Genomic DNA, 12,783 nt, shown 5'->3' on the forward strand with positions numbered 1-12,783 from the left:
TCAAATTAATTAAATTCATCTTAGACCATAGTCGCCAAGACATAAACAGTGCCATATTGTCCCATTAGTCATGGTGCAAAAAGTGAAAAGCAAATGTTAATGTGTGAAACGTATTTAGGCCTAGAGCTGTCATGCATGATATTACATTGCAGATGATACATTGTATGACTATTTTGGTTAATGGACTTGAGCTTGTATATTTATTTTCTACTGACTACTCAAAGCGCTTTTACACCGCAGGTCACACCTACACATTCACACACTGATGGTAAAAATTGCTATAGTGAGACCATCAGAAGTAAGTAAACCATTCATACACATTCATACATTGCTGCAGGAGCTGGGGATCAAACCCTCGACCTTCCGGTTGAGAGACGACGACTCTACCAACTGAGACACAGCCGCCATTGTGAGCCATGTCTTCAATTCTCATTATTAAGCTGGAATCATTGTAGGTTATAGTTGTCCGGAGGACTTACTGACTTGGTGAATGTTTTCAAGACTTGAGGCCAAAATGCTGAATTTTATAGCTTCTCTTCAAATGCAGGTCCTTACCTGTCTGCCATTAATATGTTACATGTTCTTTCTCTCATTCTACATATTTAGATCCACATTGTTTTTGGCACCATTTTATTAATCTGTGTGTTGCTTAGCCATTCAATGGTGTATAGCAGCAGAGTCAAGCTAGGGGGGAGACTTAAACCAACCTATCAACTAACTGGTGCATTAAACCTGTCTCATGTTGAGAAGTGTCCCTTTGCAAAACAAAATAAAACATACTTAAAGCTCCTGAGAGGGACTTGTGGTTTGTGTTGATTTTGGCGACCCCTGTGGACAAAGCAGTAAGTGCTATCTCTCTGATGATTAAACCTGTACATTTTTAAAGACACATGTAACTCACTTTTTACAGACAAATGTATCCTGACAGTATATGAAGATATCAGTAGGGTCTATTCAATGCAGCTAAATCTCTTCATTGTAGCTTTAATTAAAGCAGGGCATGTTGGGACGTGTAGTTCTTGATGTGCACTATGTGGTGTGTAGTTTGGTTAACTCACCTCTTACATTATGATCCCACCTGACATCGGTCCTCATATTTTATTACATTACCAGTTCAATGGAAATATTACTGAACTGCATTTCAAAGAAAATATCATTTCCAACATTTGTTCAAACTATGATAATTTCAGTCTCAATGGGATGTGTTTTTGAATGGTTTTCCAGGAAATTGTTTAACCTCACAATTCAAACTGATCTGAATTCAAGCTGAAGCTACTTTTACATGTAAATAATAAAAAGCTTGACATTAGAATAGGATGATTTTTCTGTCAACAACAGGAAACGTTTTCATCTCTGATAAGTCAGTGTGTCACATGGGAAGTTGAACTGAATTTAACTTAAAAATATATACTATTGAACATGTAACAAAAGACAAAAGGGGAACACACACAGACGGAAAATCAATAATAATTACAAGCAGTGTAAAGTATAATACAGTCAAACTCTGAGCTCTGTCTGAAAAGGAATCCCCCCCTCTATTAAAACTTAACCATCAGTTTCTCATTTATATAATTGAAATATTAATTTAACATAATACAGAAATATACATTCATAGACTACATATGTATCTTAATTAAAATGATAAATTCTATATAAATAAATGTGAACCTTAAGGTATATAATATATGATTATGGCTTGTTCTTATAGAGACAATACATCAGAGGCAATCTATAGTTGTACAACAACATGGAAATAATGAAAGAGAAAACACGCTCATCTCCCTTTCAACGTAAAACAAATTGGTGCTGAATCCTAAAAAAATTATCAAACAAGAAAAATAATTAGGACAGCACTCCAAAATTATATTTTAATTGCCACACGAATGTTTCCAGCAGATTCTCTTCTTAACAGGAAATCTTCTCAAACAAACACAGGTAGGTACTCGTCCATCCCAGCAGAGGGAGTCTGTACACCTACATATCCCTGACAATGTAAACACATTTACAAATGGATTTTTGTCAATTTAAAAATTGTTCAAAATGTATTCAAATAAAGAAAGAGACGATTTTAAATAACAAATAAATCCCTGCAGACACCGTGTGAAAGTCAAACCCCTTTCTCCTCCCTGCACCTCCTGGAAACCAGTGCCTTATACTTTATATAGTTTTGATGTTTCAACATTGCTTCAACATGATGCATAGTTTTACCCTACAGATAGATGAAATGTTTCCTTCCTTTTTCAAATGAATTCATTTATTAACAGAGGGTTAAAAAAAATCATCTTCTCAGTAGTTAAACACAAAGATCTCAGATTGAACCCAACATAAACCTGCAGTAAGCAGTGAGTCGCTGAGTGAGTGGACTGTGTGAGACTTAATGTGTACAAAGGTATCAAACCCATAAAGTGCAAATCACCATCTTGTCTTTTGTAATCACGTTCATCAAACATTTAGAAACTAATGTGTGGAATACAACAATCAATAAATAAAATAAATACAGCTATTTATTGTTATCCACTTCAGATCTTCTCTTGGCTCACAGGTTTGAGAGCGAGGCCAGCTCGTGCAGGAGGAGAGCGAAGGAGGGCCGATCTTCTGGTTTCTGAGGAAACAACACGACATGAAATAATCATTACATCCACTTTATACTGTCTATGTGTTTAGTGTGTCATTATTTAACTCTTCTTCCATGTGCCCACCTCCTTCCAGCACCACTCCATGAGCAGGTGGACAGCGTCGGGGGCCAGGCGAGGCTTCAGGAGCCTCAGGCCCGAGTTCAGGGACTCGACCACTTCAGCGTTAGTGCGGTTCTCATAAGGGAGGCGGCCCTCGGTGAAAACCTCCCACATGAGCACACCTGAGCAGGAGAGAACAGACACAGAATAAATATAACAATTCAATTAAGTGTATTTCAATGTTTCTTAGCATCCTGTTTTAGCGCCTTATCCCTAATCTTAGTTTTGTTGTATTTTTACATGAAATATATACACATCCTTGTACACACGTTTTATTACATCATGCAGGTATTTCATCTGTTAGCAGTTCTCTTTTGATTTCTCATCATGCAGACCGTTATGTTCTCTACTAGCAAAGAACGATCAGAGACCTTCATAAGGTATTTACGTTCAACTGCATTCTGGTTTCTGTTGGAGAACTTCAGATAGCATCCCACTTTTCCCTCCACCAGGATGCTAGTTAGCATGAAACACACTCAGACTGTTAGTCAGTCCTTTACATTATGATGACTATAACCAGCATCTGATTTTGTAATCCTGTTAATCATTGCTACGTTTTGTGGATGTTTCATGTTATCTCTGTTACATACATTTAAATGGTTATATAACCTTCATCCAAAGCTACATACACTCGTGCATTGTACGGTCAGAAAATGGAAGGTTCCAGGATTTTCATTTCATTTTCATTTTCATTTTAAACACAAATTCACTAATTGTGTGCATTTGTTGGAATAATATACGCTATAATGTAATAGAAGAAAAGTGAGAAAGAGGTAGGGATATATAAATTTGACCTCTTCTCCTTTTCTGACTTTTGCTTTATTTGTGGATTACATGGATTTAAATCACCTTCAAATTATGCTGCATATCACTCTGATTTTTATTTTAAAGATTCTTCTTCTATAACTCAACCACCCTGAGCTGCTTTAGCTAAAGGAAAGTGTTTGTGCAACCAGAATTATAAACCTGATATCCCTTTTTTTCAGCCTGATTTGTAATTCACAAATCCATTTCTATCATCTATATATTTTGTATCTCTTGCATTGAAGATAGTCACAGCTTCTGTGATGTAAATCCATTTCTTGGCACTGCACAATATAAGAAGCTATATAGCAATAATGGCAGTTTTTGGCACTTGTAAAGAGAAATGCTTCCTATCTGTCCAGACATTTCAAGAATGTGTGTCCCTGAAACACTTCTGTAACGTCTGCTTACACAACATGTTTTTCAGGGAGGTCAAAGGGCGTTTTGTGTGTTTGTCACATGACCCTTAGAGAGTCTATGGAAAATTGTTACCAAACTGTGTTCTTGTTTAATTCCAATTCCCCCCCCCCCACCCCCCCCCCCCCCCCCACACACACACACACACACACACACACACACACACACACACACACACACACACACACACACACACACACACACACACACTCAAAACTAGCTGTTTTCATTCAAAAGTTATACACAGTATTTTGAAATGACACAAATGGTCAAAGAAAAGGAAACAAAGCTTGTTGTGCTGTATGACTACAGAGACAACAAGTGAGGCACACAGATACAATAAATAAAAAGGTATAAAGAGATGGACCCATCATGAACACACCGAATGACCAGACATCTGACTTGCTGCTGAACTTAGAGTATTTGATGACCTCTGGGGCCGACCACTTGACGGGGAACTTGGAGCACTGGGAGCTCGTGTACTGATCATCCAGCACAAATCTACAGAGAGCAGACATCATACAACAGTTTACATATACAGCTGAAACATTAGGCTGGGCAGGGCAAAGAATGAGTCAGCATTGAAAAGCATACCTGGTCATTCCAAAGTCAGACACCTTCACCTCATTGTTCTTTGAAACGAGACAGTTCCTGGCAGCCTGGGGTAAAAGGGGAAGGATTCACTATTCACACAGTTCATGCAAAACAAACATGTATTGATATGAAGTTTGTTTTACCAGATCTCTGTGTATAAAGTTGGAGCTCTCCAGGTACGCCATCCCCTCACTGACATCCAAACACATCCCCAACATGGCGTCCTGAGACAGACGGCCCTTCTTGGCTCGCAGGTAGTCTGACAGGCAGCCCTTCTCCATGAACTCAAACAGCAGACACATGGGGGAGCGCTGTGTGCACACGCCGTACAGCTGGACGAGCTTACAATGAGACAACCTCCTGATAAAACACACAAACAAGTGAGATTAATGGAGAATTCATACAAAACAATATGAGTGCATAGAAAACAACACTTTACATCATGACTCTGGCTTCCTCTTTAAACTCCTCGTCTGACATGCACTCCTCTCGGATCATCTTCACCGCCACCTTCCTCTCCATCCATCTCCCCTCCAGCACGAGGCCAAACTGTCCGCTGCCTAACTCCTGACCCAGCGTCAGCTCCTTGGGGTCCACCTCCCATTGATCCGCTGAGAATCAAATAAAATGAACAATTAGATAATAACAGAGGCAGGTCATATGTGAACAAGAAATGTGCACGTTTAGACGACGACTTTTAATAGATTTCTTACAAAGTGTGTTGCAGCAAGTAGATGACAAATGCATTATCATGTATGACAGACAAAGCGTTATGAAAGGTTCAAGTTTGTTGCACAACAGAAGCCCTGAGCAGGCCTCTGTGAGGACCACTAGAGGTCAGCAAAAAACACCTTTTTTAATACAAATATGTAAGTAAGTACTGCTTGAAATCCAACTCAGATCCAAATAGAAAAGAGAATCATCAAACCTTGGGAGGTATCAGCAATGTCCTGGGTGCAGCCTCCCTCTAGAGAGACAGGGTGTCTCAAACGGGTTATCAAGCCTGTCACAAACGCCACAATGAGACAAGCAACAGGCATTCATTCATTTAGAAAAATAACTCCGGGCAGTGCCCTTCCTTTCCACAGTTGTTTGAGACTGTAACTGTATCATTCACCAAACCTGCAGCATTGTGTTGGTGATAAAGGATGAGCTCAGGAATGGTGCCGAACAGGTACTTCTCTGCCAAGTAATATGTTGCCTCTCCTGTTTCTGCCTGTCTGATTTGGTAATGTTTCACACGCGGGTTCTTCTCCCCATTTGACCTGATGAGAAAACGCTTTAATGCGAATAGAATCATGCAACACTTTCAGAGGAAGTGTGTGTGACACAAAGTGTGAAATGTTTATCACTCTGCCAGTATCTAAAGGCTGTACTACACGATTCAGTCAAATGTTATCAGCTATGATCGGATTATTTCATATCAGTAAAATAAGCATGAAGGAAGTCAAATTACCCCGGTGCCTTGGTGAAGACTGACACGGTGTAGACTCCCGCCTGCCTCGAGTCACGCACCATGAACGCACCTTCTTTTCCCTAAAAGCACAGCGTTGAATATGCGTTAAAGAATCACATGAAAGAAAACATTTCTAATGCACACATCACATGTAGACACACACTGAGTGTTCATGATGCAGTTAAAAGCTGCCTGGTGATATTCTGGTGTTGTTGGAAGGTTGTTCTTCCTCCTGCTTACAAAACGCAGCAAAGCATTTTTTACAGCAGGAAATTCAGCTTTGGGGGAAACATTGTGGTTGTGAGACATTTTTTATGCCCTATGTCATGTGTTGGATTCTCGTTGAGCAGGTGCGTTTGCATCATTTTTTTTTTGCAATTGCAACAGTGCTGTAGGTGGTGCACAGTCAAAGCAAAACAGCGCAGCGTCACACAGGAGCAACATCCTGCTAATTATCATCAGAATTATTATTTGGGACATTTTTTTTTACTGTCAACCCGCAGCTGGAAGCTCAAACAAATCAATTTGAATAATTACTGCATCCTTAAACAATTAAATTATTTTTTACCTCTTTCATTAACAAACTCTCGGCTTCCCCTCTGGTTATGTTTTTGTTGTACCATCTGTGAGAAGACAAATGAAACCACAAATAAATCCACTCTCTGCAGGAGTAAATGGATTAGCAGAGGCTCACATAAAAGAAGATATTAAATCAAACTCACCCAAACCGCTCAAAGTTGTTTCCAGACTTTATGGCTACATATGTACTGGGTACGAAGCCTTTGTTCCTGATCAGGGGTAAAGAAGAAGTTGACATAAATCACACACTTACAATCATTCTTCTATCATTCTAAGACTTGTATTTCACCTTCTGTCATCCTCGACAGCCCACCAATCAGAGTGTGAGCTGTTTATCAGTTTGTACTCCTGGTCTTTCTGAAGAGGCAAGTCATCGTCTCCCAGCGGCGTGTAGTCTTGTAAAGCGATGACTGTCCTCTGTGCCTCACCATGAACTTCCAACTGGTGGACACAACAGAGAGAAAAAAAAAATCATCTACACACGGGCATTGTGTTTTCAGAACACATAATTCTTCATATTTTACTACACAAGGCCGTTTTTACACTTTACATGTTCTTTAAGTGACACACAGACCAAAACATGTACATAGGATGGAAAACAATTTAAATTCGGTTTTGCAACTCATATTTTATCAGCTAAAGAGGAGGCCTATAATCGTCACATATGAGCAATAAAATATAACTAACAGAGCAGCAAAGACACATAATCATTTGTTCTCAGACCATTCGTACATTAAAAGGCAATGCACATATTTTAAAGAAAAAAAAGTGAACACATGTTGTCTAATCTAATCTTATCTGAGGTGAGATGTCTTAAAATGTTCATCACATGTGGAGCAGTTCTGATAGGCTTGAAACTTGTAGCAAAAAAGCAACAAAATAAATGTAAAAACAGTTGTGCTGTCTTGTAGTTTGAAAGTAAGAACTATAACTTTCATATTATTCCATCATATTTATAATTAACAAGCCGTACCTCTGGATCGGGAAGGAGAGGAAGTGGCTTTTTAGAAGCTGTGGAGAAATGAGACAGACTAATTTGAGAACTTGTTGGGAACATTCATTTGCGGTAAGCGACACTTAAAGAGGATTTTATAGGACACTAAATCACGCAACAAACACTGAATTAAGATCATGATACAGATTGTACCCCGTCATGTTGAAGAAGTGTCTGCTTGTATGAGATTAACTGTTACATCCAGATGAGCTAATAAATCAAGAACAAACGTTCAATACCTCCCAAAAGAAACAAGGAAACAAGTTTTAAAAAAAGAAATACAAACCATAACCCACTGGGTCGTACACATGGCAACCTGCTGCCAGTTTCTCTGTTTGTAGGCAACATCTCCATTTCCCATCCATCCAGAAGTTTGGGTGAAATTTAGCCACTAAATTGTTATGCTTCGTCTCTGTTGTTCAGGCACAATATAGTGAAAATGTCAAAGGCATGATTATGAATTCTGTTCAATCATGGGTTTACAATAATCTGCTTTCTGAAGCTTGATGTTCTAATTGTGCTTACCTTCTTTGAGAGCTCTGACCCATCTCTGACGGCAATCATTATCTGGAGCAAAAATGTAGAGGTAGTGGTTGTCATGAAAAACCTGCAGAGACAATTACATTTGAGAAAATCCCTTCTTTTGGCATGTCATACCCATATAGCTTGTTTGTACGCTATACTTACGATCAATGACGCTTTATTTAATTATCAGCAAGCGTGCTATGATAAAATGTCAACTGACCTGAAAAGGGTACTTGTAGTTGCATGGTATTGGGACATCACTGAACACAATCTCGGCACACTTGATTGTGTTCAGCTTAATGCAACCTTTCACCATCGGCTTTTTCTGAGAGAACAATTATTCCTTTAATAACCGTATAAAGGATATGGATTCAAATGAACATGCTTTACAGAAGTCAAAGTGTACAGAGCTTCTAGACTGTAGGTTTTTTAATTTCTAAAGCCACCGTATAGACAAAAGGACAATCACTCACCCCTGTGCGGCGTTCAGAATACTTTAATTCCTGCGTGTCCAATACAAAAAGCCTCTCCTTGTAGTTGCTCGGCGATGTTCTTTTCTTTTGTTGAGATTTTTTAATCATCGTTCCCTTCAAAATCACCCTGGGGAACATAGTAACAGAAACAAAACACACGGTGTCAGATACCCGAGGGGTTTTGGCTCCCTGAGAGAGAGAGACTGAGCACTTGATAGAAGCTGTGGAGCTTCCGGCACAAAGCTGCACTCTGTAAACCACATCCACGGCATGAAATTGGTTGTGCAAGCAAACAAACACACCTGCGTACGCACACACACACACACACACACACACACACACACACACACACACACACACACACACACACTTATACAAACTACACATGCACTCACATGTACTTTCACTGATGTTGCAATAAGGCAGAGTGTTGAATGTGCTCGTGGGAGGTGGATTTTATTCAATTTCTTTACTTTTGAAAATATTCAATCAAATTAAAGCACTTTGGGGACAAAAGTCTAATCCAGTGATTCAAGTGGGGCCCGGGAGCCCTAGGGGGGGTCGCAGAGTTATGACGAGGGGGTTTAACAAAAGCAATTCACACCATTTTTCACTGCTAGAAAAATGTAGGTACTTCCAGGTAAACGTAAGGCTAATAATTATTTTTTACCAGACGTCACAAATTTGGAGGTTTAATGTCACAGTTTAACTTTTAAGTTGCTTCCTCTTTAAAAGTGGATTGTAAATTATTCCAGTTTGTTGTCACACATTAAAGTTGCTGTTCTGTACTTTTTTCAGCCAATGTTTGAGATCAATTCTATAACTACAGGAATATAGTAAAGAGCGTGACTAACACTATGTTTAGTGTATGTTGATATATATTAAAACGTTTTTATCTGCCAAAGGGCCCGGCAGAAAAAAGCCTAATCTATAATAATGCAAAGTTTTGCTCTGGACATATTTGCACTACATTATATAATCAACAACCGCTTTATGCTTATAACTAACTAACACAAAAATAACTCAATGAAAGGTATTTCCAGGTATATTCTGAAGACTTGGGGTCCCATATTTCGTAACATTGTTTTGCCTGTATTCTTTTAGAATTTGCATTGTTTATTGAATGCAGTTTGACTGTCATCATACATCCTGATAATTATCACACACAAATTGTAATTGTAAATTAAATGATAGATTCTGTTGAGCAGGGGTATGGGGGAAACTTCTCTTCACTTCATATGATCATATAGTTGCTTTCAATAAACCATGAAGGGGAGAAAGAGCGATTTCTGTTCTTTTATTTTAGAGAAAATGATGTTGACTGAGAGTTAGTTGGGATTGTTGTCTTGTAGGTTTGATTAATGTATTAGTGTTAAAGTGTTAGTAAACAGCTATGTGTTTCAACAAAGCAACACAACACAAAAAGGTGATTGCATTGTGGAAAAGATCAAAAATAAGTTTGTATCACATTATTATCATGTATGTAGGGTCAGATTTAAAAGAATAAGAACTGTACCCTATCCATACAAATAATACATTTTTTCCAGATAGAAAAACAAGGCTTCCTGATGGCCTAAAAAACAACATCCCTGTTGGCATCCACAAACAATAAGAAGTTTGTAAGTGTTTTATTTTTTATTTTGTTGTTGTTTGTTTGTTTAGATGATTTGGCGCAACAGGACAGTGTTTTTTTATTTCCCTTGAGCAGCATTTTTTGTGACTTTTAACTTTATAAGGCCTACATAGATGACGGACATAAAACAAGGAAAAAACAATTGTTCGAATAATATTCGAATGCTGCCTGTCTTTTATTTCCCTGACTCTAATAGTTCTTGTTGAAAGTCTAGTGTAGCTTAGCTTAGTAATAAAACAATAAAAACACAATATCTTAAATGTGATAACATGATTTTTACACTGAGCATAAAGTGAGTATACCTTTTCTAATAAACCGTCCAAACAAAAATAAAAAATCATCCATCATCTCCCGTCCAAAAATTACGACCAATCAGATCTAGGTTTGTTGATCAGACGCGGTCCAATCAGAACGATGGAAAAATCATCACGTGTGCAGTTCAGCCAATGGAATGTGTGACAGAAACGGCCGTCGTTCATGTCAGCAGCTAAGCTAGTCATGAGCTAAAAGTCCGGTTAGATACCTCTTTTACATTAAAATACATCAAGTCTACGCTCAACAACTGAGAGGAGATCTCTGTAAAAGGTGTGTAGTAGTATGATCGCTACATTTTGGTGACCGGAAATTCGAGTTTTATTACGTTACTCGTTATAGCATATTAGCAGTAATGCTGCTAGCCGCAAACTAGCCGAATAGCTAAGTACGTTTCAAACACGCTCCTAATGACCAATAAGTAGAGTATTCAAACAATAAACAGTATTTTTTTTGGAGCTTTTGATATTAAATTAAACTATATGTCCTTATATAACCTTTTTTTATTTTACTGTAAGTCATGTAATGTTTTAAAAACCTGTAAAACAGCATATTTAGCGTTTGTTTTGCTACCTTCATGTATTGGTTTCTTTTGCTCATGATATTGCAGATGTTTCCAGAAACACACTGGTGATCATTTTGTGTCCTTGTTTCAGGTCAGCATCATGGGTGAACCACAGCAGGTGAGCGCTCTGCCTCCTCCCCCTATGCAGTACATCAAAGAGTACACAGATGAAAACATCCGCAAGGGCCTGGTCCCTAAACCCCCTCCACCCATCAGAGACAGCTACATGATGTTCGGCAACCAATTCCAGTGTGATGACCTCATCATCCGGCCTCTGGAGAGCCAAGGTATCGAGAGGCTCCACCCCATGCAGTTTGACCACAAGCGTGAGCTCAAGAAGCTCAACATGTCCATCCTCGTGAACTTTCTGGATCTTCTGGACATCCTCATCAAGAGCCCCGGCAGTATAAAGCGTGAAGAGAAGCTGGAGGACTTGAAGCTTCTGTTCGTCCATATGCACCACCTAATAAATGAGTACAGGCCACACCAAGCCAGGGAGACACTAAGGGTGATGATGGAGGTGCAGAAGAGACAACGGCTGGAGACGGCAGAGAGATTCCAGAAACATCTGGAGAGGGTGGTGGAGATGATCCAGGGTTGCCTTGCTTCCTTACCTGACGACTTACCTCAGGTAGAGGGTCAGGATGTTCCCGGTGATGGGACAAGGACTGCAGCAGCCAGTGTGGGTTGTTCCTCTGGACAAGCCCCCAGGCTGAAAACTGAACCAATGGATGTAGAGGAAGCAGGGGGCAGTTGTATGGCAGCAGTTCCCCAGGAGAAGAGCATCCCTACCTCAAAGAGGGACAAAATGTTGGACAAGGATGCTGCCATGTGTAGTATTATCGATGACATTGCTTAATTATCTGTTGAGTGGTCTTGTTTCTTGTTGTACAATTGAACTGGTATCAGTGTTTGTCTTTTATTTGCTGTACTTATTGTAAGTGTGGAGAGCTTTGCTATGTTTTCATTAGGTTCGACATCCTGTTACCTTTTATTTAACCTACCGTGCAGATATTATAAAGACTTTCCTGAGTAGACATTTGGAGAATTTTGAGTGATTGAACAGATTACCTTGGATTACTTTACTTTCAGTTTTTTGTTATAAAACCAATAAAGACAGTGAAATTGATTTCCAACAAAAGCCCGATCGTGTTCATGAAATCTATGAATGTTTTTAGGGAAACTTCATCAACATATTATGTGCGCTGACATTCAGTTATGTTCACAAAGTATTCTGTCACTATGACTCATACGGTCTTTAATCCAGATTGAGTTGTAATGGTAAGGTCATCGTGTGGACTGTAGTTAAATAGTCACTCCTCAATCCCTTTAACCTCATGTTTTTATGATAGCACTGTGTTGTTGCCGTGTTCCTTTGAAAGGTTATTGTAGAAACTCTTGTTAAATAATGTTTACTCTACCAAGCATCCCACTCCTTAAATGATCCTCATGTCTTTATTGCAATGCAGAGCAGAGTAAAGCCCCTTATAGCTAAACTTCTACATCTTCAGAAGACACACTCAGGACAGTTTTTAAGGCACTAGCCCCTGAGTATTGACATATTACATCTGTGACTACAGGTAGATTGATCCATCTCTTCAGATGTGTAAGCCTGACACGTGTACTTCAGTGTTGTACAACAGAAATAAGCTGCTTTGCAAGTAGAAGCTGTTCCAACATGTAAAAGAGACTCTCA

General features: G+C 39.0%; 2 protein-coding genes across 2 annotated transcripts; one reads left to right on the plus strand and one right to left on the minus strand.

The window, feature by feature from the left end:
- Positions 1-1,854: 1,854 nt before the first annotated feature.
- On the minus strand, positions 1,855-8,784 carry itk (IL2 inducible T cell kinase). Its single transcript, XM_061048965.1, has 17 exons — positions 8,578-8,784; positions 8,325-8,429; positions 8,105-8,186; positions 7,866-7,991; positions 7,559-7,596; positions 6,875-7,026; positions 6,729-6,794; positions 6,575-6,629; positions 6,007-6,086; positions 5,673-5,815; positions 5,479-5,553; positions 4,990-5,161; positions 4,694-4,910; positions 4,551-4,615; positions 4,339-4,457; positions 2,700-2,857; positions 1,855-2,602 (listed from the first exon to the last, which is right to left on the minus strand). Exons 1-17 carry the CDS (start codon positions 8,713-8,715, stop codon positions 2,537-2,539), a joined length of 1,857 nt encoding a protein of 618 aa, XP_060904948.1. The 5' UTR covers positions 8,716-8,784; the 3' UTR covers positions 1,855-2,536.
- Positions 8,785-10,643: 1,859 nt separating this feature from the next.
- On the plus strand, positions 10,644-12,228 carry med7 (mediator complex subunit 7). Its single transcript, XM_061048968.1, has 2 exons — positions 10,644-10,795; positions 11,179-12,228. Exon 2 carries the CDS (start codon positions 11,188-11,190, stop codon positions 11,944-11,946), a length of 759 nt encoding a protein of 252 aa, XP_060904951.1. The 5' UTR covers positions 10,644-10,795; positions 11,179-11,187; the 3' UTR covers positions 11,947-12,228.
- The last annotated feature ends 555 nt before the right edge of the window (positions 12,229-12,783 follow it).

Source organism: Labrus mixtus, chromosome 10 (genome assembly GCF_963584025.1).
Source record: "Labrus mixtus chromosome 10, fLabMix1.1, whole genome shotgun sequence".
NCBI classification, from domain to species: Eukaryota; Metazoa; Chordata; class Actinopteri; order Labriformes; family Labridae; genus Labrus; species Labrus mixtus.